This window comes from Neofelis nebulosa, chromosome 2 (genome assembly GCF_028018385.1).
Source record: "Neofelis nebulosa isolate mNeoNeb1 chromosome 2, mNeoNeb1.pri, whole genome shotgun sequence".
NCBI lineage: Eukaryota > Metazoa > Chordata > Mammalia > Carnivora > Felidae > Neofelis > Neofelis nebulosa.
Genome location: NC_080783.1, coordinates 105,123,780 through 105,150,817, shown reverse-complemented (window position 1 = coordinate 105,150,817; position 27,038 = coordinate 105,123,780). Strand labels below are relative to the sequence as shown.

Sequence of the window (27,038 nt, the reverse complement as noted above, 5' to 3'; positions counted from 1 at the left end):
TTTACAGCGGTTGGCTGGGCAGGAAGCAAGGCTGTGAAATGACTGCTACGTTCCATTCAAACTCAGACTAACCTTTTAGTAATGATACACTGGAGGATACTATATAAAAGACTGTGGGATCGCTTCTTCCTTCGAGTCATTTAACGGATAGCAGTTGGAGTTGGGTATTGGGGAAGGTAAGCTTTAGGGGAGGAGCAAAACTGTTTACAAGTAAAATATCTATTTTGTAGAATTGTGAGATATACTACATTTAAAACTTCTTACTTGTGATATGTAGATTTGTTCAGTATGGTAGCAGGTACTGAATTGGCTGAATTCTTTTGGGAAGACTTTTGAGATCAGTTAACTTTGATGTTGACTTCTCACAGTTCTTGGCTTCATTTGTTTGATATATCCTGTTTTAAGGATTGTTGTGTGTACCTCTTAATTTTTTCCGTTCCACCAGCTGAAAAAGATCAGATCTTTACTTTTGGCTGGTGCCGCCGAGTACGATAACTTCTTTCAACATCTGCGTCTTTTGGACGGAGCCTTTAAACTATCTGCTAAGGACCTGCGGTCTCAGGTAGTGCGGGAAGCTTGCATCACATTGGGGTAAGGACTGCCACGCTTCAGATTCTCACACATCCTAAAATAGTCTCATTGCAGCGCTTCAGAGATGGTTCGTTGAATGCGCCCAGCAGGTCCCTTTAATGTACCTTCTGACTAGTCTCCAGGACCTATTCCATTTATTCTCCTGTTGGTGCTTTTATAGTATTACAATATTTCCTGCCCAATTACATAAAGTTTGACAGATTTTAAATGTTATTCAGTGACTTGGCTCTGAAGCCTCTATTTTAAACTCGAAGCAATTATTATTAATAATTTTAGTATATGTGCTGCCGAAGCGAGCACAATTATTATTAATAATACAGAAAAAAGAAATAATATAAACTTCTGTCTCTTGGCTTTTTCATTGATTTTGCTGGCAGGATATAGCATGATTATCAAAGTTTTTGTTTGTTTCTAGAAGAGTAATGTATCTATAAAGTTACAAGTCAAAGGCAGATAGGACAGTAAAGATTTACCCTAGCTAAAACTGTATCAGTGTTTGCAGCTGGAACTTCTGTGTTGAAAAGTATGTCAGAGTGTCAAAGAAGCAGCAACAGCAAGGATGTACTGCAGCTGTCTACAGTTTTGGCTGGGATCAGATATGGAAGCGTGTATAATACATGTGAAAGGTTTTTAACAGGGCAAAAGGAAAAGAGGGTGAGGGAGCTCTCTCAGTTCTACACTTAATTGGCATATGACCAATTTGTCTTTTGCTGTTTTTTAAAGAAATTTTTAACATTATATTTATTTTTGAGAGAGAGAGCGTGCTCACGTGGCGGGAGGGCATCGAGGGGGAAGGTGGACAGAGGATCCAAAGCAGGCTCCACACTGACGGCAGTGAGCCCGATGCGGGGCTCGAACTCGCGAACTGCGAGTGATCGTGACCTGAGTCAAAGTCCGGACCTCAACTTTGAGCCACTGACTGAGCCACCCAGGCTCCCCTGTCTTTTGCTGTTTTAACACTAATTAGTTGGAAATGATTTATTTAAAAGAAATGAAAGGAACGAGCTCATGGGCTAATGTCTGTTGGCCAAGTCCACAGCATGTACACGGGAAGTGTTTTTAAAGTGTCTTACGTAGACACTTGCCTTTTATCTCTAGATAACTTTAAAGGAAAGCCTTACAGAATGTTAAGAGGTTTATATTGTTTCACTGTTTGCAAGGGATACAGCTACAGTGCAGTGTTCATTTCTTGTTGTAGGCATCTGTCATCAGTTCTGGGAAATAAATTTGACCATGGAGCTGAAGCCATTATGCCAACTATCTTTAATTTAATTCCAAACAGTGCCAAAATTATGGCCACTTCCGGTGTTGTAGCTGTTAGGTTAATCATTCGGGTAAGTATATTTTGGGGCCATACATAGAATAAGCAAGTGGTAATAAATGATGGTTGATAAGCAGTACTACAGGCATTTTTCATTAGCAACATTATGTACAGTTGGAACTATGTTGTATATACGAATCAGCCTCCCCCCTCCTTAATTATCTATAGGAGTCTTTGTTTTTTAATACTCCATAATGTGAATTATGAATATGGTGTATACCTACTCATGTGTTGATTATTTACTCATCGTTGGCTTTAAATATTTGAATATTTGTATCTGCTTCTGGGGTTACACTTGGTTCTTTACTCCCAGTCATTCCACTTTAGGTATTTGTGTTTGTGGCTTTGTTATTCACCTAAACTTTTTATTTAATTACTTGTGTTTAAGCCCAGGAACAAAATACTCTTTTCAGGTTTCTAAACACTCATTTATTTAAATTTAAATAATTATCCAAGTAATTTATATACACGTTCCCAGTAAAACCTAATAGCTCACAAAGGCTTAAAATGAACATTCTCCACATCACCTTCTCCCCACCTTCAAGTCCCTTTTTCCCAGAGGCAACCCTTGAAACTGGGACGTGGTGATGCTAAAACCTGTCCAGAATATTCCTGATTAAATCATTGTGGGTTACTTATTTGTATTATTTTTAGTTCTGTTTGCACTGCCTACTTGAAATATTAAACCCAAAGCCATCATCGAACATTCCCATTGAAACAGTATCACAACTCGTTGCTCTGCTGACCGCTATTGAACTCACTTAGATCTCCACTGCCGGATTATTTAGACTTCCCACCAGTCATTTGTTTTGCTGTTAGATTTATTTACATATCATCGGCTGGTCTGTTCAGGCTCTGTGAATTTTGTCATGGCCTTTGGCAATATCCAGTGAAATTTTTTTCCTTTCTAAGCTCAGTGACATTCTAATCTGAATATTTATGTGCTTTAGGTAGTTTAGTAATGAAGTGGTTGTCTTAGTTTTAGTTTTGTATTTTCAGGTGTTCACCTCCGTTTCTGTTCTTCTCTGCAGCACACACACATCCCTAGGCTAATACCTGTCATAACAAGCAACTGTACCTCTAAGTCTGTCGCAGTTAGAAGGTAAATTTTTAAACAGCTTCCTCATTATTTTTGAATTAAGTTCCAAAATAAGTTCCAAACTTCCGTCCATGGAAACAAATTCATGTTTGAGATGTTAAAATTATTTTAAGATCACTGCAATAAATGCCTTTGGATTGAGGGATCATGATCTAAATAGTCTGGAAAATAAATTTGGACAACCTCCATTATTTTGTGTGTATGTGAGAAAGAGAGGAGAGGGAGAGAGAGAGAGAACACGTGTGTCTGTCTGTGAGTTTATGAAAGGGGGCTCTGGAGAGAGTGGGGTAGAAGATGGCCTGTACATTTTTTCTAAGATAGTCCCTCTACTTAAATTGTTGGTATACCCCTTCTCTGAATGAAAGTGGTAATTGCACACAAGGAAAAAAAAACATTATAAAAATTAATGGTAGTTCTTTACTATTGACATGGGTAGGAGGAGGTATATGTTGTCTCTGTCTTCTGACAGTGATTTCTGAGATTCTGAATCCCAACCAAGAGAGAGACCAAGTATCTAGGAGATACCGTAGCTAGCTAGCCCTTTGTTCCCAAGTCCCTGCCTAGTCTTGTGCCCACATGAGCTGCCATAGATCACATCCCAGGAGTAGGGCCTCTTCTAGCTGGGATCTGTGGTTCTTGACTGTTGAGAATCTAATAAAATCTGTGGCCCCTCTTCCCAAGAAAATGTAAACACACAGAATATTTTATGTAGATTTTGAAGGGATTCATGGACACCAGTGGATATTCAGTGGACCGTATCAGGAGCTTCCTAGGGTAAATTCATGGTTGGCCTGGGCAGCAGTCTCTTGACCACATTCCTGGAGTTCTTTGTCCAGTCCTAGCCCAGTGAAAGAGCCCTTCAGTCTAAGCTTGGAACCCAGCTTACTTTTGCTGCCCGCCATTTCCCTCCTTTTCTGGCATGTTACGTTGGTCCTCCTGGGTTTCCACGGTAGGGGAGCCTGCTAAGCGTGAGGCGGCCCCATAGCCATCTTATTAACAGCTCTGTGAAAGTCATGAGGGAGGAGGGGAATCATCCACCTTTGTAAAGCCAGGAAGGAAGAAATTGGCACCTTCCACTGAAAAAGCTTCATCTCTAACCGCATGGCTCACTTGTATATCACTGAGGAATGCAATCTACCCTTGACCTGCAGTCCAGCGTCTCCTTCTAGAGATGAGAGGGTGAAGTCAGCAGGGGAGAGGGATGGTAGTGAACTTCAGAACCTGGCAGACTGCAGCTGAAGCATTACCTCTTCCCACTGACTAATCCTCTGACCCGCTGGGAACGAGAGCACCCCTGGGGCAGAGCTGTTCTGGGGGTTCAGTCATTGGGTAAAGGAGTTTGACATCTAGTGTAAGCTTAATAAACGATGCCAGCTGTTAGAATTTGTTGCTGCTGCTGATGTTATTGTCACTATTGTTTTAGGTTTCCAGGAGAAATTCAGAATGTGTTAAGGCCAAGGTCCTCTGATGAGGTGAAACGGATGTTTGTTGTAGGATGTTTAGTGTATTAACTGGCAACAACATACCATATACTGCATGCTTAAACAGCAGAAGTGTATTTTCTCACAGTTCTGGAGGCTGGAAGTCTGAGATCAGGGTGCCAGCATGGTTGAGTTCTACTGAGGGTCACTTGCAGCTGGCCGACTTCTTGCTGTGTCTTCACGTGGCGGAGAGAGATCTCATGCTCTCTGGGGTTTCTTCTTGGAAGGGCACCAGCCCGATCATTAGAGCCCCCATCTCATGAACTCCCCACCTCCAGATATTATCATGTGGGCATTGGAACATAGGAATTTGGGGAGAACACTGTTCAGTCCACAGAATTGAGCAATTCTGGCCTTTGCTGCTAAACGGATAGTAACCTACATTCACTGTGACAGTAGAAGTGTCTCCCCCTTTACCACTTTCTGAGTCACACACTCAGATTACTGTTCTTACATTTAGTCATAGTGGGTATCAGTCAGAACCATGGGTCTTAAAGCTGAAAGAAGTAATAGGGACCATCTCGTCCCTTTGCCTTCAGAAAGGTTAGGTCCTTCTGTTAGGTCCTCAGCCTGTACCTAGCTCGGCTTCATAGAATTTGTAAGAAATGGATCGTACAGTCTCCCTGCCTTTGAGAAATTTATATCATTTAGATAGGGAGATTAAAAACAGTAATGCAGAGCAGTGTAAGAGTGAGTTAACAACACCTGTATTGCGGATTTAGGAATTCAGAGAGCAGTGATTAAAACCAACTGGTATATTCCAGTGACACTTGATAGGCAGGTTGAAAATTGAGTTGCATTTTGAATGATGAGTAGGAGTTGGTAAAGAAAAGAGATGAGTTCTAACCTGATGTGTTTAAATAATGATGTGTTAAACAATGCCAACATTGATATACTTCTTTGAATGTTAGTCTGAAAAGTGAAAAATAAAACCTAACTTAAAGGTCATATTTTTGATTAAATAGATTGTTCTAACATGCATTTAAGACCAAAATTAGCACCAAAGATGGCTGTATTCGCTAAGAGATAAATATAAACATATACACACGTTAAAGAAAAAAAGAGAGACAAGAAAAATCAGACCAGGAAATGACATGAAGAACGGAGGAGAAGTAGAATAAACATGGCCTAGGTTGGGGCCAGTGTGGGGAGAGTGACAGAGGAGAGAGGATGCAGGTATGGGTAAGTGTCCTTCCTTGGAGAAAGTTTGCTTCACAACCAACATGCACACACGCGCAGACACGCACACTGTTGGCAGCCCCAGGACTGGGTTGAATAGCTCTGTGTGGTTCTAAGAAGAGCCCCCTTGTGCTCGTGGCACATGGGAACTGTCCCTTGTCTGTCTTGTTTGCTGGTTTATGTCTTGGTTACCGTTGTTATCTCTAACATCGAGGGTAGGTTTATTAAAGATTTATTGAGTAATTAATTATATGGGTTATTGAGGTTGTGAATTGAGAGGATCATGGGAACGACAGTCTGGTCATTAGAGAAAAATTACCCTCTTACTTGTTTCCTTGAATGAGTTCCTAAGACTACTAAGATTTACCCCCATGGAGATAAAGACCCTGGGCTTTTGACAAGTTCTAAAGAGGTAGGACCCAAAGCAGTGATGTAATCCAAAGGAGATGAGACCAGAGTTGTTTTTGTGCACAAATCAGACCAAGAAAGATTACAAAGGTGAAAAGGCTTGACAAGAAGGGATGTTGAAAGATTAAAGAGAGGAAAATAGATGAGTAGATTAGGGAAAAATCCATTTTAAGCACTACCTAGGATCTTCTTAGGAAAATTTGGAAAGCACTTTGTTTTTCGGGGTATTTTTTACTTTTTTTTCTTTTGTACAAGGCATTCTGTGAAATTAATGCAAGGAGCAATCGCCTGGTTCTGTAATAATGTACGCTGATTTTTTTTTTGCACTCGTACATCTTATATTAACATATTATTTGAGGTGGTATAAAAACAAATGACAGCGAAAGGCCCTTTTGGTAATGTTGCCACAAGGCTGCGGTTCCTGATTTGAGGGGAACTTTTGTATCCTGTCTCTTCTGTGTCTTGTGTATTTACTTTCTGATCACCGTTGATGCTTGATTACTTTTACTTGCTTAGGTTTTCAGTCACTGTTGATTCCAACTCGATGTTCCATTTTTTGAAGCCTATTAATTAGAAGGAATTTGCCAGTTCTAAAAAGTAGCATGGGAAGAAAAAAAGCTTTTATTTTCACTAACATAAAAATGACCAAATTACATATTTTTTTCTTTACAATCTTTAGGCGCTGTTTTGAATTTTTAGATTTACTTTTACAAGAATGGCAGACACATTCACTGGAACGGTAAGCATTTCATTGGCTATTTTTTCCCCTCTGAATTGAATCTTGAGATTTAATGTCTCAACAAGTGGTCCAACCTGCTTTTTTGTAGGAATCAAAGGAATCTAAGCATTTGTTTGCATGGCTACATTTGTTATTTCTACTGATGCGAGGCACTTAATATTGGCAGAAACTTTTAGTGAATTTCATCGATTACAATATTGTGTGCCTAGAGATGTGGACCAGTGTGCACCATACCAACTACAAAGCCACAGTTAGCTTTTTTTTTTAATTTATTTTTTAATTCCTGTGTAGGTAACATACTGTTACATTAGTTTCAGGTGTACAACATAGTGATTCAGTGATTCTATACGTTATTCAGTGCTCATCATGATAAGTGTCCTCTTAATCCCCTTCATCTATTTCCCCCATCTCCCCATCTACTTCCCCTCTGACAACCATCAATTTGTTCTCTCTAGTTAAAGAGTCTGTTTTTTAGGGGTGCCTGGGTGGCTCAGTCGGTTAGGCATCTGACTCTTGGTTTCGGTTCAGGTCATGATCTCATGGTTTCATGAGTTCGAGCCCCACATCCAGCTGGCAGTGCACAGCCTGCTTGGGATATTCTTGGGATATTCTCTCTCTCTCTCTCTCTCTCTCTATCTCTCTCATTCTCACTCTCACTCTCACTCTCACTCTCTCTCCCTTCTCTCTCTGCCCTTCCCCCACTCGTGTTGTCTCTGTTGCTCTCAAAAATAAATAAACTTAAAAATTTTTTTAAAAAGAGTCTGTTTTTTAGTTTGTCTCTTCTTTTCTTTGTTTTGTTTCTTAAATTTCACATCTGAGTGAAATCATATGGTATTTGTCTTTCTGTGACTGACTTAATTTTACTTAGCATTATTATGCCCTCTAGATATCTAGATCTAGATCTGTCCACGTTGTCACATATGGCAAAATCTCATTCTTTATGGCTGAGTAATAATATTCCATTGTATATCTTTTATCATGACTGGATGTTGTACTTTGTCAAATGCTTTTTTCTGGATCCATTGAAATGATCATATGGCTTTTTATCCTTTCTCTTGTCGATGTGATGTATCACATTAATTGATTTGTGAATATTGAACCACCCTTGCATCCTAGGAATCCTACTTGCTGGTGGTGAATGATTTTTTTAATATATTAAATTAAGTTTGCTGATATTTTGTTGAGGATTTTTGCATCTGTGTTCGTCAGAATATTGGCCTGTAGTTCTCTTTTTTTGTAGTCTTTATTTGGTTTTGATATCAGGGTAACGCTGGCTTCATACAATGAGTTTGGAAGCTTTCCTTCCTCTTCTGTTTTTTAGAATAGTTTGAGAAGAATGGGTATTAACTCTAAATGTTTCGTAGAATCCACCTATGAAGCTGTGTGGTTTCTGGACTTTGGTTTCTTGGGAGTTTTTGGTTTACTGATTCAGTTTCATTGCTGATAATCAGTGTATTCAAATTTACTATTTCTTCTTGCTTTAGTTTTGGGGAGTTCTATATTTCTAGGAATATATCTGTTTTTTCTAGGTTGCCCAATTTGTTGGCATGTAATTTTTCATAATATTCTCATAATCTTTTGTATTTCTGTGGTGTCAGTTATTATTTTTCTTCTTTTGTTTCTGGTTTTGTTTATTTGGGTCCTCTTTTTCTTTTGATGAGGCAAGCTAAAGGTTGATCAGTTTTGTTGATCTTTTCAGAGTACTAGCTCCTGGTTTCAGTGATCTGTTCTGTTGTTTTTTTAGTTTTTATTTTGTTTCTTTCTGCTCTAATCTTTATTATGTCCATCCTTCAACTAGTTCTGGATTTTGTTTGCTTTTCTAGCTCCTTTAGGTGTAAGGTTAGGTTGATTATTTTAGATTTTTCTTGCTTCTTGAGGTAGACCTGCATTGGTATAAACTTCCCTCTTAGAATAGCTTTTACTGCATCCTAAAGATTTTGAACTGTGGTGTTTTCAGTTTAACTTGTCTCCATGTATTTTTTAATTTCCTCTTTGATTTCTTGGTTGACCCATTCATTGTTTAGGAGCATATTCTTTAACTTCCATGTATTTGTACTCTTTCCTGGGTCTTCTTGTGGTTGATTTCTGGTTTCATAGAAACCAGGTTGGAAAAGATGCATTGTATAACCTGGATCTTTTACAACTTGTCAAGACTTGTTTTGTGGCCTAATGTGTGATATACTCTGGAGAATGTTCTGTGTGCACTTGAAGAGAATGTGTATTCTGCTGTTTTAGGATGGAATGTTCTGAATATATATGTTAGGTCCATCTGATCCAATGAGCCATTTAAAGCCACTGTTTCCTTGTTGATTTTCTGTTTGGATGGTCTATCCATTGATATAAATGGGTTGTTAAAGTCCTTTACAATTGTATTATTATTGATTACTTCCCTTATGTTTCTTATTTCCTGCTTTATGTATTGGGTATTTTGTTGATACCCATGTTTGGTGCATAAATATTTGTAATTGTTATATCTTTTTGTTGGATTGATCCCTTTGTGATATATGCTGTTTTAAAATCTATTTTGTCCATTATAAATATTGCTATTCCAGCTTTCTTTTCACTTCCATTTGCGGGATAGATACTTTTCCATCCCTTCACTTTTCTGTGTATATGTGTCTTTAGATCTGAAATGAGTCTCTTGTAGGCAGCGTATAGATGGGTCTTGCTTTTTTATCTGTTCTGTCACCCTGTGTCTTTTGATTAGAGCGGTTAGTCCATTTGCATTCAAGTAATTATTGATAGGTATGTATTTATTGCCATTTTGTTACTTATTTTAGTGTTGTTTATGTACTGATTCTCTGTTCCTTTTTTTTGTTGGTCTCTTCTCACAGTTTGCTGATTTTCTTTAGTAATATACTTGGCTTCCTTTATCTTTATTGTTTGTGTACATATTACTAGTTTTTGATTTGTGGTTACCATTAGGTTTGTAGATAACATTTTATGCATATAGCAGTCTAGAGTTGCTGATTGCTTAAGTTTTTAAGTCTCTACTCCTCTCTCTCCACACTTTAGGTATGTGGTGTTATACGTTATATCCTTTAATTTTGTGAATCGCTTGATGGATTTTCATAGATGCAATTAATTTTACTGCTTTTGTGCTTCCTACTTTTCTTGCTCCTGCTTATGGTCTTTCCATTCAAAGAGTTCACTGGTTTAGGGGTTATGAATTTCTTTAACTTTTGTTTGTCTGGGAAACTCTTTATGCAGCAAGGCTATCATTAAGAAGAGAAAAGAAGAGAGAGAGTATTCTTGGCTGAAGAATTTTTTCTGTCAGCACTTTGAATATATCATGCCACTCCCTTTTGGCTTGCCAAGTTTCTGCTGAAAAATCAACAGATAGCCTTACGGAGTCTCCCTTGTATGTAACTGTTTTCTTTTATCTTGCTACTTCTAAAATACACTCTTTATCACTTCTTTTTGACTTTTTAATTACTGTGTCTTGATGTGAACCCCCTTATGTTGTTTTATTGGGGGCTCTTGATACCTCCTGTATCTAGATTTCTGTTTTCTTCCCCAGATTTGGGCAATTTTCAGCTATTATTTCTTCAAATAAATTTTCTAACCCCTTTTCTCTCTTTTCTCCTCTGGGATTCCCTATCATGCAAATGTTACTATGCTTGATGGTGCCCTAAGTCTTTTCATTTTTTTTCTCTCTCCTTTTCAGCTTGATTGCTTCCCATTATTCTGTCCCCAGTTGGCTGATTCATTCTTCTGCTCCATCTATTCTATTTATTCCCTGTGGTGTAGTTTTTAATTCAGTTTTTTGAGCTCTTCATCTCTGATGGGTTCTTTTTAATGTTTTCTCTCTCTTTGTTAATGGTCTCACTGACTTCCTCCATTCTTTTCTCAAGTCCAGTGAGTATCTTTATGACCATTACTTTAAATTCTCTGTTAGGCAGATTACTTAGCTCCATTGTGCTTACGTCTCTTGCTGTGATTTTGTCTTGTTCTTACACTGGGGACATAGTCCTTTCTCTCCTCATTTTGTCTACTCTGTGTCTGTTTCTTTGTGTTAGGGAAGTCAGCTGCATCTTCTGCTTTTGAAGGTAGTGGCCTTATGAGGAAGAGGTCCCGTAGTGCCCTGCAGTGCCGTGTCCCCAGTTCACCAGAACCTGGCACTTCAAGGGTGTCTCCATGTGTGTTGTGTGTGCCCTGCTCTTGGGACTGAGCCGCTTTTCCTTTCAGTCCAGTCGTCTGCATTGGCTCTCTGCCTGTTGTGGGCAGCATTTGATTGCTGTGTTGTTAATGGGCCGGTCCAGGGCCACCTGGGCTTGAGTCACGTCGGACTGGGCATCTGCCAGAGAGGTGGTGGTACCGAGCTGCCGGGCACTTTCCTTGTGTTCTCCCATGAGAAGCTTTCATTAGCGGGTTCATTAGACCAGCTGACTCCAGCCCACTGCTGGGGCCGCAGTCTGGCTGGGTGTGTGCTTATCTTCCTTCTTCCCCTCCTTCCCCAGGACAGGAGTCACGTTGCAGAGGTGCTGATCCCTGTCGGGGCTGCTTTCCTCCTGCCTGGCTTATGGTACAAGTTTTGCATAGGTTTGCTGTGGGGAGAGACCTGGAACCAAAGGCTTGGCTGGACAGGGTGTGTCCACAGGAGAAGGCAGACATGCTGTGAGCAAGCTGGGTGGAACGTGTTGGCGCTGAGCCGGTTCCCCCAAGTGTTGGTGTGTCTGCGCAGGGGACCCACTAGCTCCTTTGTGCCTAAGGATTCCTGCCCCCCAGCACATGCTTAGAGATTAGTAAAGAAACGTCCCTCTTGTATACCCCAGGCATTTTTCAAAGTGTTGCTTCTGTGCTGTATCTCTGAGGGGCTGCTGTACTCTTTAAGGGTGGTGCCTCAGTTTCCTATTTACCTCCTGCTGATTTTTAAAGTTTCAGGTGGTAAGCCCCATGATTGTAAGAACTCAAGAAATTGTGCTCCTCTGGTTTTCATGTGGGTTCTCGTGCCTGGGGTGCTTGGCGTCAGGGTTTGGTCCTCTCCCTTGCGCGTGTCTTGAGTGTCTCTCCCTCTTGGGGAAAGCCGGTGAGCTCGTTTAGCTCCTACCACATCTGTGCCCTTCCTGCCCTCTTCAGGGTGGCCTCCTCTCTACACGTAGCTGTGGAGAGTCTGTCTGCCAATCTACAGGTGGTTTTCTGGGTTATTTCCACAGATGTGGGTGTTACCTAGTTACATCTGTGGGAGGAGGTGATCTTGGGGTCCTCTACTCTGCCATCTTCCCGAGAAGTCAGCCACAATTAACTCCTTATTGGCTCTCGGCCAGCTGCCTGACATTCGTGTCAGTTCCAACCAAGTAAATGTTCCAAGCTGCTCTTTGTAGGCCAGGTGTAACTCTTAGGTCCTTAAAGGAGTTCCACTCATCTGAAGGTTTTCTTTTTGATCCCCCTGTATCAGACACTTAGCAGTTTTCTCTTTATTCAGGTTGATGTGTGGTAAGTTTCACATCATGAAGATAAAAGGTAGGATTATGGCAGAATTTTTAAGAAGCAGGTCTCTTAATTTTAAGATTCATTCTTTCCCATTTTTAGTTCCTTTGAATTTCAGGTGCCTGTTACTCTTTCTGAGTTACACTTGGAGAGAATAGATGATGATGTTTTGCCACCCATGTTTTCATGTTACTTAGTTTGTCAAGAAGCTTACAGCATACTAATCATTTTACTAGTGGAATTTTAATGAAGTGAGTACTTACGGGAGTCCCATTCTGTACTGCAGGGGTCAGAGAGGAAACAAAGCCATCCCTCCCAGAGGTAAAATTTCATCTGCAAAGTTCTTGAATCTAGAGGATAGTCACACATTTTTTCAGTACTTTCTTGTTCTTTAATCTTTTGATAGGCAGTGATAGTTCTAGAATTGAGAGGTGGAAATCGGAATGAGGGATCTGATGTGAGGACCTGTGAGTAGAACAGTCACGTGTGAAGAACTCAGATCTGGCCTTGTGTATTTGTTCATTCCCCTCCTTGCTTAGTACCCACCACTTAGCAGACACTCGCCAAATACTTACTGAATGAATGAGGCACGAGGCAGATTGGTAACTACTCTTTGTTCTAGGAGACTAATTCATTCCAGCCTTTTTTTCTTTTCTTAAAAAGCTGTTAGACATTCAAAGAGATACTTTACTAATTTCTTCTCTGCTAGGGCAGAATGTAACTAAAGAAAATACCTATTTATAACATCGTTACATGATTTTATAAAATTGTTCGTGTTACACAGTGGAACTTGAAGAAAACATTGTGTTTATAGAAATGTGATGCGGGTAGCCTCCTCATATTAAGGTTATTATTACCTCATGATTTCCGTAGAAACTAGTTCTGACCGTGGAAAAGTAGAGTCTTACTGGTTGGGTTCATAAAAGATGGAGCTAAATAAGTGTGGTGTGAAAAAAGTCAGCCATTGTTTAACAAACTCGCCCACAGGGTAGGTAGATAGGGGTAGCTGGTGGAGGGTGGAGGTGGGGGGACCGGGACAGAGGTAGAGGTTAGAGCTGCCGAGAAGGGAGTGCTTGGATTTTCTATTCTGCGTGATAGTTGGCTAACTGGGCACAAAGCCACGATGCCATTTTGTAATTTTCACACCTGATTTCATCTGCATAAAACCACATGTTAATGACGATCACTGCTTTCTCTCCTAAATTTCTAGACACATATCAGTATTAGCCGAAACAATAAAGAAGGGAATACACGATGCCGATTCCGAAGCAAGGATAGAAGCCAGAAAGTAAGTGTTTGTTGTATACCATTTGTTTTTAATTCACTATTTCTATGTTTCAGATGTGTTGTTTAGATTGCCTTATTTTTAAAAAAATTTTTATGTATTTTTGAGAGAGAGACAGACACAGCACAAGCTGAGAGGTGGTGTGGTGCAGAGAGAGAGGGAGACACGGAATCCGAAGCAGGCTCCAGGCTCTGAGCTGTCGGCACCGAGCCTGACGTGGGGCTCCAACCTGTGAACTTTGGGATCATGACCTGAACCAAAGTCAGATGCTTAACCGGCTGAGCCACCCAGGAGCCCCTAGATTGCCTTATTAAAAGTTCGTTAAATGGGGCGCCTGGGTTGCTCACTTGTTTAAGAGTCTGACTCTTGATTTTGGCTCAGGTCATAATCTCACAGTTTGTGATATCGAGCCCCACGTCAGACTCTGCACTGACATCCCGGACCCTACTTAGGATCCTCTTCCTTCTTCTCTCTCTGTCTCTCCTCTGCTAGTGCTCTCCCTCTCAAAATAAATAAATAAAAACTTCAAAAAACATTTGTTAAGTTACATGAATAATGTTTTGTTACTCATGACTGTTAAATATGACCCCAAAAGCCGTTTCACAATATTTCTCTATTTTTCTGCTTAGAAGGTTGCTCGGTGCCCAGACCTAAGAGACTGAGTGATATTATTTGAGTATAAACAGGACTGAGGCACACAATAAAATGCTCCTTTTTAAATTTATGAGAAATTATTACATGAATCTGAAAAGCACTTGTTTGCATGCTCAGACTTACTCATTAGGCTCTGTTAAAAGCCAGCTCATAATCCCCAGGGACCTTTTGATTTCCCATGAAAAATTATGGGCCCTGGGACCCTTCCCCTGAGAGGGCATCTTTGCAGGTGTCAGGTGGCTGCTCTGGAAGTGTGAGCGTGGTGAGGGGCAGGCGGGTGATGGGACGCAGTGGGGACGCACACTCACCATCCCATGATTGAGGCAGTTTTGCCATTAGGGCTGGTAACGCTCCCGTCCTGTGGCTGTGGCCGTGCATTCCATGCTCCCCTGGGCAGAATCGTGTCCTTGTGACCCACAAGATGCTGAGACTTCCTGTGTCTCGGGCAGTGTGTAGGTGAGTGCTGTGAATTTTGCACCCGTGGAGTTTTCTCTGTGCCTTCACAGTGCCCGGCTCTTCTCCTTGACACAGGCAGTCTGTTATTCCTCACCTGGAACATTACTGTTCTATTTAGCTGCACTCGTACATCCTCCTCAAGTCTGTGTTGCTCCGTGACTGCTCCCTCGGTCACGTTCCATTCTCCTGGTTTCTGAGGTCTTCGGAGGACCTCCTTGAATCACTGAAGCACTTACCATAATCTCAGCTTGGGTAGTTCTTGCCAAAATAAGGGCCTTCGTTAATAGTTGCTCACAACTATTAGGAATAGATTCGTTAGTCACCCGCTTCCGCGGCTTTTATCCTGGCATGTATACTCCCTCCCTGGTTTTTCCTGGTTCTTCAGTCACACTGCAATACAGATTTCAAGTAGCTGCGGGCATCTCTGTGCCTCTCTGTTACACGTCATCTAAGGCAACTGTAAACACCTCCAGTCGATGAGTGTCGAGCGGCGTGTGGAAAAGCTGCCACTGATGAGTGCCCTCCATGTTCTGGGTCTAGTTCTGGGTGTTTAAGCTCCATCTTCTCTAAGGTTCAGCCCTTTAGTTTGCATTTTGTAAATGAGACTCGATTCAGAGAAGTCAGGTAACTTGTCCAGTGTCAGAAGAGCCAGTAAGTTGTGCGGGCAGGATCCATACCCGGCCCCCTTTGTTCACTCTCCCTTCCTGGTCCTGTGTCGCTCCTGGTAGCAGCGACCCGAGGATTCTAGTCCTTGACAGCGTCACGTGGTGGGCTGCAGAGCTGGGCGCAAGCCCCACGTGATCCTGACCGTGCGGCACGCTGCGTGTCTTCCCTAGGTGCTACTGGGGTTTCCACAGTCACTTCAGCAGAGAAGCAGAGCATTTGTACCACACCTTGGAGTCCTCCTACCAGAAAGCCCTGCAGTCCCACCTGAAGAACTCGGACAGCATCGTGTCTCTGCCGCAGTCCGACCGCTCGTCCTCAAGCTCTCAAGAGAGTCTAAAGTAAGCACTTCAGCCGTGCTTCTTGTTAGTGTGAGCTTTTAGGTTTAAAGGTTTGCTACATGAGAACACAAATGCCAGCTGTGTTTTTACATATACGTGCCTGTGCTAATCTCCCCTTACTTCAGACGGGTTCTGCTACGTAAGATACCGTGGGGAACGGTAAGGAGTAGGGCGCCTCGGTCTCTGCCATAGCCGTGTTTAGTGAAATTTATATGGCAGTCCCAGAATGCGGTTTTGGAGTCGAATAAGTGGATTCTTGAAAGCATCTTCTAAGGGAATGTGAATGTTAACTTGGAGACAAGTCTGGAAAGGGAGCGCGTTCGGCACTTGGGAGTGAATGTATTACCGTCCTCGCGCTGTGTTTCGGACTTCTGTCTCTAGCCACGACTTCTCTCTGTATGTCTGGAAGATAGTCCAGTCTGTAATGCTAAAGCTTTGTTCAAAATTGGGGATTGATAAGATTGTGGTCCCAGTTACCTGAGAAATCCTGAAAAGTCTGCAATGATTCCTTCATCCTCCTAGTCTCCGGTCATAGACTGTACTTGTGTGAACGCAGATGGAGTGCTCATTGGATAATAATAAATGTGTGTATACTTTTCAGTCGGCCACTCTCTGCCAAAAGAAGTCCTACTGGGAGCACCACCTCTAGAGGTAAGACTGACGGCCGTGGAGAAGGTGGTCTCGGGGAGGCCTGTTTCTGTGCGGCTCCCAGAGGCTGCTTGGTTGCTGGAAGCCGGTGACCTGCTTGCAGGTGCCCCTCAGGTTTGCACAGGGCACTCTCGCGGCGCTCCTGCTGGACTGAGTAGAGCCCCGCTGTCCCAGGGGCTGAGGGCTGTGAGGAACCCATGCTGAGGATGCCTTGGGCAGGCGGAAGTGGAGCCCTGTGACCTTTCCTCTCCCACCTCCCTCCAGCATATGGATCCCTCCCCCAGTAGTGCTGCTGCTTTGCTCTGGTCACTTGACAGGAGACTGGGGACAATGGGTGAAGATTTGAGCAACAGCAGCGGGATAGTGGCTGTTTGAGGTGGGAGAGTGGAATGTTCCCTGGGAGCGGGAGGGTGTCTGAGAGTGCACGTCTAGTTCACAGCGTGCGGGAACTGTCCACGTGTGGGCGCTTCTTCATGGTCTCACTTCTCACATTACCCAGAGATAGGGTCCATTTCTTTGGGGTTTATAGTCGATCACAAGAAAATAAATGTAATGGGTGTGTGTGTTTGTGGTTCTTCAGCGGTGGCTGAATTCTGTCTTCGGTGACCAGGAGAAACTGTGGTCAGTGTGCACGCACTCCAGCCTTCCTTAAAATTTGATAGGAAAAGCCAAACAAGTTGTGACGATGTATGTTTACAGTTCTCGTGTGGTCCTTACTGTTGTTTTCTCCTTCACCACTCAAGCTTCTACGGTCAGCACCAAATCTGTGTCAACGACCGGGTCCCTCCAGCGGTCTCGAAGCGATATTGACGTGAACGCGGCAGCCAGTGCCAAGTCCAAGGTCTCATCGGCCTCGGGTGCTACGCCTTTCAGCTCTGCAGCGGCCTTGCCTCCGGGGTCCTACGCATCCTTAGGTAACCAGACCCCCACCACCTTTCCCCCGGTTTTGCTGTTTGAGATGACACTTAGCCCTGCTCAGATTTGCTTATTAGCAAATTACAAAACACCATCATTGAGGAAATTCTCACTGTTGCAGGCCTGAGTTTTGAGTATAAGTAGCTCTGTGCATTTCCTGCTGGTTACCAGCCACCCTTTGTTGAGTGTTCGCTTTCTCTGGACGAGTAAGTACCTAGGTGCTCACGTGGTGCGTCACACAGAGCCACCCCTCAGCTTCACTTTCCCCTTCATGGCAGCCCAGCCAGCGCCTTGTCACCTCCCACATTGCCTCATGACGTGGGTGGGGCAGAGCCAGAACGGTTTCCTGAGGGATTCGCTGAAGACAGTCACTGTGATTCGGTATTTCCCAGTTCGGGAATCTGACCGGAGTGGCCGAGGTGCAGGATTGGGGGGCGAGAGCAAGGGGCATCTCTAGAGAAATGTGGTGGACTTACTGGCCAGCATAACCATATTCCTCAGAAGAGTGCCAGGAGGAGACTGTACCTACTCTTAACAATAGCCCAAAGGACTTTTTGAAACATTATTAAATTTATATCTGGCAGAATGGTAGGTCAGTTTCTCAGTTTTTTCAGCAAATGAACACCTGTGTGTAGGGCTGATAGTTGACTTCATGTTATTTTTGTTAGAGCAAAGTCGTTCAAGCCAGAACCTGGGGACTCTGGTGGAGACTGAATACGTACAATTAAAATTTCATGAAACATTGAGACTGAATTGGTTCACAAACCGATTCCAAAGTCTGTTCCAAAACTGACGTTCTCAAGGTGTTCCGAGCACGGAGTCACAGGCTAGAGCGCCAAGGAGAGATTACTGGGCTGCTGTTTATTAGCTTGCTGACCTTGAACAGGCCATGCAGTCTCTGCATCTGGTTTCTCTACCTAATTAGTTGTGGAGATTGTCACCCAGCTCAGACACACGAGAGGGATAAATTAAATAATTTAATAAAAGTCCTTTGTAAGCGATTACCCCGTAAGGTGAAAAAAACGGATTGTGCTAAGCACGTGAGAACGTGAAAGGAGTGTGTTCTGGAATGTTTGTTAAGTCGGTCTTGTTTTCTCTCGGCAAACCCCTCAAACACGGGTACTTTTGATTGGAAAGAAGCCCAGTAAGTGCTCTCCCTGCCCATCGCTTCCCTACTGTAACATTACATTGGAATGTTTATGACATTAGGTTGGTACGTAGTCATCCAGTAAGGGGGACGTCAGAACAGCTCTCTCCCAGGGTGGGGTAGCTCTGTTCATTTGAGTTCCGTTTTTAAATATGTACCCGTGTTTCAATACATTTGATCCACCTTGCGTATCTGTAGTTAGTATTTGTTTCGCTGCTTGAGAACTTGAGTAAAAACTGTCTTTTAGAGGACTCTGTAGTCTTTGTTTTTTTGTACATACCTTGGATATTTTAATATGGACCATGTAGACTTCCCTCAGGGCTAGCAAAAGCACCCAGGTCTTTCGGTCTGATGATACAAATGGACCTTTTACAAGCAACTGAGGATACATTTTCAGCCCAGCATTAGCTCTTCAGGTAACAGGACCGGAATATTCCCACTCTCTCAGCATTTCCGAGAACTCTGCCTCCACTTGCTTCGTGTCCAAAACCACAACACAACAAAAAACCTGGGAAGTTGAGCATAATCCTACTGAGAAATTGTTAACGATGACTACTTAGGTCGGCACATTACATCCGTGCGGAAGTGTAGCATTAAAGCTGACGATCCTTTTCCGAACTTCTAGAGTCCAGACACATGAGGGAAGATATGGAGTCCGTAGGCCATGACTCAGGTACCCTGCTGTACAGCTTCTGCCGCTCACCGTGTAGTTGGGTAGGCGTCATTGCTAGAGCTAGCTTCTCTCAGCTTCCTATCTGCCTCTGTTCTTTGGGGGACTCTTCAGTACTTTAGCTTTTGGTTCCCCCCCCTTATTCTGCTGGTACTTGGTTCTAAGAAAAAGAAACTCTGAGAGGATGAGGGTTGGCTAAAACAAAAGCCCAACAGTGTATCAACTGAGGCGCTACCCTGGGTTGACATTTTTTAGCTTGTTTTCCAAAAGCAAAAGCAACATTCTACTAAGCCGATTTTAATCGGAGGCACACGTACTTGCTTCAGAATCTGCTTTGCTGTTGAACTTGTTTCTTTTTTGATTTTATTTTAAATTGTACTTCTGCTTTTTTAGTAGCTAATAACATTCTGCTTTTTAATTTTTTTTTTTTTTTTAATGTTACTAACTGTTCCCTGTTATCCCCTCCCTTGTTTTTTAATTTGCTTAAAGACGGTACTTCCACTAAAGCGGAGGGTAAGCGGTTTGTTTCTGTGACTGGGGTGTGTCTCGCCTTCACCCGTCCTCTGTGCTCACTGAGTGTTGCCTGGTGCCCACTCGCCCCCACCGAGGTCCCTGCATGACGCATTGCACGCTCCCTCCGCTCTTCTTCATTCTGTCTCCCTGCTTCTCTGCCTTCCCCCTACCTGAGTTCTCCTCGCCCTCCTTGTCCTGTCGTGGTTCTGGTGAATCTGTCACTCGTGTGCTGTCCGTGGTTTCCGGCGCCCGGCCTGCCCCAGGGAGGAGCCTTGTCCGGGTGCCGGGTGCTGCCGTGCCCGGGGGCTACTGCTCTCAGATCTTGGTATTCCCGAAGCACCCCCTTCGCAGCTTTCATTCCCTTCTCTTTCTTCCTCTCTTTTACCTTTGTGCTTCTGTGGGCCTCTCCTGTTTTGAAAATAAATTCAGTGTCATTCACTTAGGTTAAAAGGCCGGTAAATGTTTTCTACCAGGTAATTGATCGAAATTTTTAAAAAATAACTTTCCTCTTTCCTATAGATGCTACTGAGTCACGTGATGTCATTTTTATTTGTATCACTGACACATACCTGTTCATTCGTTGACCCTCAGTCTTCCCCTCATCAACCGTGTATTAAATGCCTTCCATGTATTAAATGTGTCACGTTCTGCGCTCCACACGGGCTCTGGCATGGTGAACGAAACACACACATCCAGATCCCCTTTGGTTTCTTTTTATGCCATTCTCCGGAAGTTTTCTCCTGATTTTGCATTGTCTTTTGACTTTAAGACATAACCATTTTGGCCTGTATAGCTCTTGGATTAGCACATGCCAGGCTAGACCGTCCCTTTTGTGCAGCCTCTACCCGGAGAGCAGGATAATGCCTCAAATCATTGAAATTTAGAGGAACTTCATGTGCTTAAGATAGTGGCTTAGGCCCACCAACCCTCAGCCTGAGATTTAACACTTAGCAGTTGCTAGTTTACTGTCATACCTTTTTTAGCAGCTCCAAAAGGCTAGCCTGCAGTGGGCTGGCTTTTATCCTTATGTGTGCAGCTCAGAGCACTTTTAATCAATACACTACTTCTTCAGGGACTCATAAAGGAAAAACTCGGAATGGAATTTTTTTAAAGATGGGCATAGTCCCAAGGTCAGTGTTCTTCAAACCTACCTCATAAAAATTGCCTGCAACGTACTAAAGAAACAGAGTCCTGGGTCTTTCCCCCTGAAAATTCGGATCAAGTTTGGAAGGGGCAACAGAATCTGAATTTTCAGAAGTAAGCCCCAGTCAGTGGTGGTTCTTTGGGTTGGACAAGTGTGTGAGGTGAAAAGTTTCCCAGGTGAAAGTGGACAAGAAGCCTGTGTCACAGTGAGGACCTCCTTTGTGAGAGCAGACGACAGAGGGCTGGCGGTGACTGCATTTTTTAGCCTGTAACGAGTGATCTTACATTTCTCCTTCCCAGCGACATGATCATACGTACTTCCTCGGCCTAGGTGGAAGAGAGGCGGAGAGTGGAATTCTGTAATGTAGATGAAGTGGAAAGTGAAGATGTTCCAAGGGGGTTGTATTTTTTTTTCCAGATGCTCTAATTTTATATGCCTGTGTGATAAGACTTGAAATCAGCCTGCTGTTCTCCCCAGCGCTGGGAATTTTTCACTTTTATTTCTTTGTATCAGTTTTCTTCTTACCAGTGCAGAGCAAGGTCAGAAGATTACCTACTCCGTTATTGTGCAGGAGACCAAGAACGAGGAGTCTCCTTCTGGTTCCCCTTCTGGTAGAAGTGGGAGAAGGAGATGGGGCCCTTCGTTGTAGACGAATCTGACGGAAGACAAGCTTAGTGAGGGGAGCCGGTGAGCCTTTCTCTCTGTGTCCCAGGGCTGTGCAGGCTGTTGAGAGCCGGACATCAGTGCCTCAGGCTTGGAGTGCCCGTGAGACGGAAAGGACACAGTGCTGGTGGGCCGCAGACTCCAGCGCTACAGACGCCCTGGCTGTTTGAGCAGTGAGGCCTAGTGGTGGTTCTCAAAAGAGCTGCACACAGATATTAGAAAAAGGCAGCAGTAAATATCACGCTGGGCCTGAGTTTCCTATCTGAACTTTTAGAATCATTGCGGTCCTTTTTAAAATTTGTTAATAAGCCTATGAAATTATTTTCCTGTCTAGCTCCCAGAGCAAGAAGGGACAAGTGCTTTCATCATTAGGAGACAAAGCTATGACTTGGAATCAATAGTTAGATGCTCTAAATTCAAAATTCAGATAATGCATTTGAATTCCGGCAACTTTGTTAGTATGGGAATGGAGAAAAATACATCTACTTGGGAGGTTTTTTTTTTTAATCATACACATCAAGTAGCCTTTCTCACGTTTATAACTAGTCAGAAAACATTTTTGGGGAAGAGCCCACAGAACCTCATCTTCTGGACAAAAGTTTATTTCCCCGTCACGTTTGAATAATCTGGGGGATTTTAGAAAGAAGCATTCATGTCATTGGTTTTGGCGCTCGTGGGATGAGTCTGTGATGAGATGCTACACTTGTGGTAAATGAGTACATTCCCATCTACTACTGTTTTTGTGGTTGTTCGTTTTGGGGTTTTGGGGGGCCTTTTTGTTTTAGCTATTGTACTTAGGAAATGCCTTGTTCATATTTTTTTTCCCAGAACACATACCTTTAAATGAAAAGTTACCAGGCTCCAATGGCTCCAATGAGTGGGAGCTGATGACTTATTGATCGTTTCAGAGGATAGATGATCCTATGTTATTAAGTCCAAGGCCATGCTTAACTACCGGTGATTTTAAGATTATGGAATAAAAGCGATGTAGCCTTGTTTGCTCTTTAGGAAAGGGACTTTAAATTTTAGTTCAGTTTCATTGGGAAATCAAACATTTGGTATTGCTTATATATTTATTCCAAGAACTCTGACTTCCAAGTGATTGGCTTTTTTACACAATGAAAAAAATATGTGTTTGTCTATTGGAGTAAAAGAGCGCTAAGATTCTTTTAGTTTTATCGGTAAAAAATATGAGGAGAGTTGTTCCTTTGGGAGAAGTGCTTGTAGGTAAGAGAATTTCGAAGTGGTCAACTTCCCAAATTTTGATTTTATCAAAAATACCACTTATGAATAAGTTGAGGTCGGTTTAATTATGCCTGGAAGCTGTGAGTTGTAAAATGGATACATATGCCAGAATGCCCCTGTGTGATGATGGAGATTTACCTAGAAGACCTTTCAATCTGGATAACCTCTAAATTGAGAATTGCCTGAAATTTTGCAACTATCATAAGGGGGACAGAAACCTTAGTGACATGAGACTATCTGATAGGTGATTTTTTTTTTTTTTTAAATGTTTGTTTACTTTGAGGAAGAGCGTGTGTGAAGTGCACACATGCAAGCAGGGTGAGAGAGAGAGGGAGAGAGAGAATCCCAAGCAGGCTCTGTGCTCAGAGTGCACACAGACACGGGGCTCCATCTCACAATCCATGAAATCACGACTTGAGCTGAAATCAGGAGTCGGAGTCCCAACTGACTAAGCCACACAGACCCCCCCGATCATGATTGTTTAATTGCCTTGGACTAAATGTAGGAAAACCGTGCCTGCAAGTTAAACCGGGTGCACAGGTTTTGTTTCCCATTTTGAGGGCTCTTCTGGAAGAATGGAAGTGTGATGGAAAGGAATTCTCCAGCAGCTTTATTAAAAAGCCACTCAGTATGGCTGTTCTGTTTCACATATTCCATGAAAGTCAAAGGCTGTCCTCCTCCAATTCTTTGTTTTCTTCTAGGTCTGCTTTTCTTGGGGTGGGTGAGTTTGTTTGTTGTCCAGCTCCAGAACTTTTTTTCTGTTGGACAGTTCTCTATTAAACTCTTCTTTTTCATTTTATTTAAAATTACTATTCTTATTATTTTATTTTAGAGTGCAGGAGAGGGAGAGGGGCAGACACACACACACACACACACACACACAGAGGAGAAAGAGAGAGAGAGGGAGAGAGAGAGAGAGAGAGAGAGAGAGAGAGAGAGAGAGAGAGAGAGAGAGAGGGAATCTCAACCAGGCTTCATGCTCAGCACAGAGCCCAACACGGGGCTTGATCCCACAACCCTGGGTTCATGACCTGAGCTGAAATCAAGAGCCGGATGATGGACTGACTGAGGCACCTGGGTGCCTCTATCTCTTATTTCTGTTTATTTTACATTATTTTTCTTCCATGTCTATTCACTCTCTGTCTCTGTCATAACACAGTATGAATGAACATGAATGTCAATAGCAGGTCATAATGTAGAAGTGAAGTATAGTTTTACTCTTCGTTGCATTTATTGAATAGACTTTGTTTTTCTTAAAGACCAAAGGGTATTTTGTATCATCTTTATAATACCATCAATTAATACAGTGAACCAAACGAACCGACAGCCTTCTCTTTACAAAAGAAATCTGTATCTGAATACAACACAAAAAAGGCCCTTTTAATTCCCTGAAATTGATTTTAAGGGTGCCCTGAGGTCTTAGTGACTCATGTGAGTCCCTGGGGCAGATGGAATCAAGCCGCTGTGTTCCCCCAGGTGACAGGTAAGGTTGATGTCGAGGCAGCATTGTCAAGGTGCTATAAATCCATGACAAGGTGGGCTAGGAGCAAAACCTCTTTATCTTCAGGTTCACACGGTAGCTCTTGACTCTGCTTTAGGTAGGGGGAAAAAACCAGCCCCCCAATTTGTAACTGAGCTCTGTTCTCCTGCAAGCTGTACCTCCAGTTTTTATTATCTGTGGTGTCTGATGAAGTAAAGTGGTCTGCGTTTCTAGCCCTCAAGGGAGCCTGACAGGAACAGTGAACTTCTACAGAGGAAGACCCTCAAATCTGGTTCCTTGGGGTTCCCACAGATTGAAACCTGCCAAGTGTGAGCTCTTAAGCTATAAGTGCATCTATAATGAGCGAGAAGCAGCAGAGAAAAAGAATACAAACATACTTAAAACAAAATTTTTTTTAATTTAATTTTTTATTTTTTTAAATTTACATCCAAATTAGTATATAGTGCAACAGTGATTTCAGGAGTAGATTCCTTAGTGCCCCTTACCCATAAAAAAAATTTTTTTTCTTAATGTTTATATATTTTTGAGAGAGAGAGAGAAACAGAGTACGAAAGGGAGAGGGGCAGAGAGAGAGGGAGATACAGAATCCAAAGCAGGCTCCAAGCTCTGAGCTGTCAGCACAGAGCCCGATGCGGGGCTCGAACCCACAGACTGACCTGAGCCGAAGCCAGGCACTCAACTGACTGAGCCACACAGGCGCCCCAAGAATACAAACATATTCAGTCCTTCAAGACTTAAGGACCTTTTATGTAATATGAAATAATTAAATGTTTAAGAGAAATAAGAAATTTTTTTTTAGCATTATGTAGAATTGAGTAGTCTGAATGATCCTCCTTGTTGAGGACACATCACTGATATGGAATAAAAACAGTGAATCCCCAGACCTAAGCAGAAACAGAAACCCTAGCAGGTGAGGGTCCAAGCTGGCTTGTACCCTGAGGTCTTTGACTGAATGTCAGAGATTTGGGGCATTTCCTGCAATGGGTATGCAGGACATGGGAGGACAGGAGGTGAAGGACAGACCCAAGACCTGATCATCACTGGTGTCCAGGAAGTTAACTCAACCTTTATACTGGGTACGGGGGGAAGGTAATCTTCCCTGATAATTTGCAACCATAAATTACACCTTCACACAGTTTTTTGATCAGAATTTATACTGTGGTCTTTGTGATCCGAAAAACCCAAATAGGTAAATGATATTAAAGTGGCTGTGGATTGCTTGTGTCCACAGGACACTAGCAGGAGCAAACATTAATCCTCTTTGGAAGAATTCAACTTCAATCTGGATCTTAAAGAATTCCTATAAGGTTCCAAGAAAAGGAATCCTTTCATTTCACGAAATAAAAAAAAATTTGGAAAGACAAGCAAAAGGAGCTGTAGACTATAAAGAATGACCAAGTAGGTTTTGAAGAACAGTTGGATCTTCTGAAAATGAAAATATAGTAAACTGTTAAAACCAACAACTCAGTGGATAAGTTGAGCAGCAGAATCCATGTAGATGAAGGGAGAACCCCTGAACTCAAGACAGGAAGTGCTGTCCAGAGCACAGTGCAGAAGGGGAGAGTTGTGAAATGTGACAGAGACATCAAGTCACGTGGAAGACGGTAAAGACATTTAACAGAGAACGGGACAGAGGCATCTGAAGAGGTGGTAGCTGAGAGTTCTTCAGGATCGGTGAAAGACACTAAACTACAGACTCCCATAACCCAGCAAATCCCAAGCAAGGCAGATGGTGACACCACAGCTTCAGGAAGAAGGTAATAGAAGCAGCCAGAGGGACCAAGAGACTACCCACAAAAGAAAGCCAGGGTTTACATACAAATAAAACTGGGAACATCTGGATGAGATGGATGGAGCATGTCACCGTCCATGTCCTGCTTCTGATTGTCCCCCGCAGTTTTGCAAGATGCTACCATGGCGGGAAACTGGGCCAAGAGCACACGGGCTCTTTTTGTATTCCATTTTATAGCTGCATGTGAGGCTACAATTGCCTCAAAGTAAAAAGTTTAATTTGAAAAGGGAAGGCTTTTAAAACTCCCATCTCCCCAAAAGTATGATTTAATTGAAGTTGTGTTTTTAGTAATGTTATTTTAATCTATGAGACCATTATCTTAGGAGATAGTAAATCATATCCTTAAAAAATTAAGACAAAAGATGGGGAGCCTGGGTGGCTCAGTCGGTTGAGCATCTGACTTCAGCTTAGGTTGTGATCTCACAGCTTGTGAGTTCGAGCCCTGTGTCAGGCTCTGAGCTGAGCCTGTTTCAGATTCTGTGTCTCCCTCTCTCTCTGTCCCTCCCCCAGCTCATACTCTGTCTCTCTCAGAACTAAATAAACATAAAAAAAAATTTTTTTTAATTAAGGCAAAAGAAGGAAACAACAGACTTAAAGGAAAATGAAAAATCAAAACAAGTAACCATGCATATAAAATAGTAAAAATAAGCTCAAATCAGCTAAACTTTCCAGTTAAAATAGAAGGTTTGTTAGACTCAGTTGTTGTTGTTGTTGTTGTTGTTGTTGTTGTTGTTGTTAAATGTTTATTTTTGAGAGAGAGTGTGTGTGCAGACAGGGGAGGGGCAGAGAGAAACGGGGACAGGATCTGAAGTGGGCTCAGCACTGACAGCAGAGAGCCTCATGCAGGGCTCAAACGCACAAACTGTGAGATCATGACCTGAACCAAAGTCAGCCGCTTAACTGACTGAGCCACCCAGGCACCCCAGGCTGGATTTTTTTTATTTTATTCACTTGAAAAAAATTTTTTTAATGTTTATTTATTTTTAAGAGAGAGAGACAGAGCATGATCAGGGGAGGGGCAGACAGAGAGGGAGACACAGAATCCGAAGCAGGCTCCAGGCTCTGAGCTGTCAGCACAGAGCCCGACGCGGGGCTTGAACTCACAGACCACAAGATCATGACATGAGCTGAAGTCAGATGCTTAACCGACTGA

General features: G+C 42.6%; 1 protein-coding gene and 1 long non-coding RNA gene across 29 annotated transcripts in view; one reads left to right on the top strand and one right to left on the bottom strand.

Annotated features, from left to right (window-relative positions):
• Nucleotides 1-27,038, top strand: part of CLASP1 (cytoplasmic linker associated protein 1) — a 270,587-nt gene that overhangs the window by 152,035 nt on the left and 91,514 nt on the right. For 11 of the 28 annotated variants that reach the window (XM_058715571.1, XM_058715563.1, XM_058715570.1 and 8 more), the window contains exons 12-19: nt 446-591; nt 1,790-1,925; nt 2,944-3,014; nt 6,759-6,818; nt 13,459-13,536; nt 15,480-15,647; nt 16,249-16,298; nt 17,039-17,209. In XM_058715571.1, coding sequence (XP_058571554.1) covers nt 446-591; nt 1,790-1,925; nt 2,944-3,014; nt 6,759-6,818; nt 13,459-13,536; nt 15,480-15,647; nt 16,249-16,298; nt 17,039-17,209 — 880 coding nt within the window. Of the gene's footprint in view, nt 1-445; nt 592-1,789; nt 1,926-2,943; nt 3,015-6,758; nt 6,819-13,458; nt 13,537-15,479; nt 15,648-16,248; nt 16,299-17,038; nt 17,210-18,982; nt 19,031-19,516; nt 19,541-27,038 lie in introns of all 28 variants that reach the window. The other 17 variants (XM_058715573.1, XM_058715572.1, XM_058715559.1 and 14 more) reach the window with 3 other exon arrangements.
• LOC131503850 (uncharacterized) lies at nt 6,373-13,012 on the bottom strand. The gene is made up of 3 exons (XR_009257652.1): nt 12,824-13,012; nt 12,512-12,713; nt 6,373-6,669 (listed from the first exon to the last, which is right to left on the bottom strand). It is a non-coding gene; the product is annotated as an uncharacterized LOC131503850 (long non-coding RNA).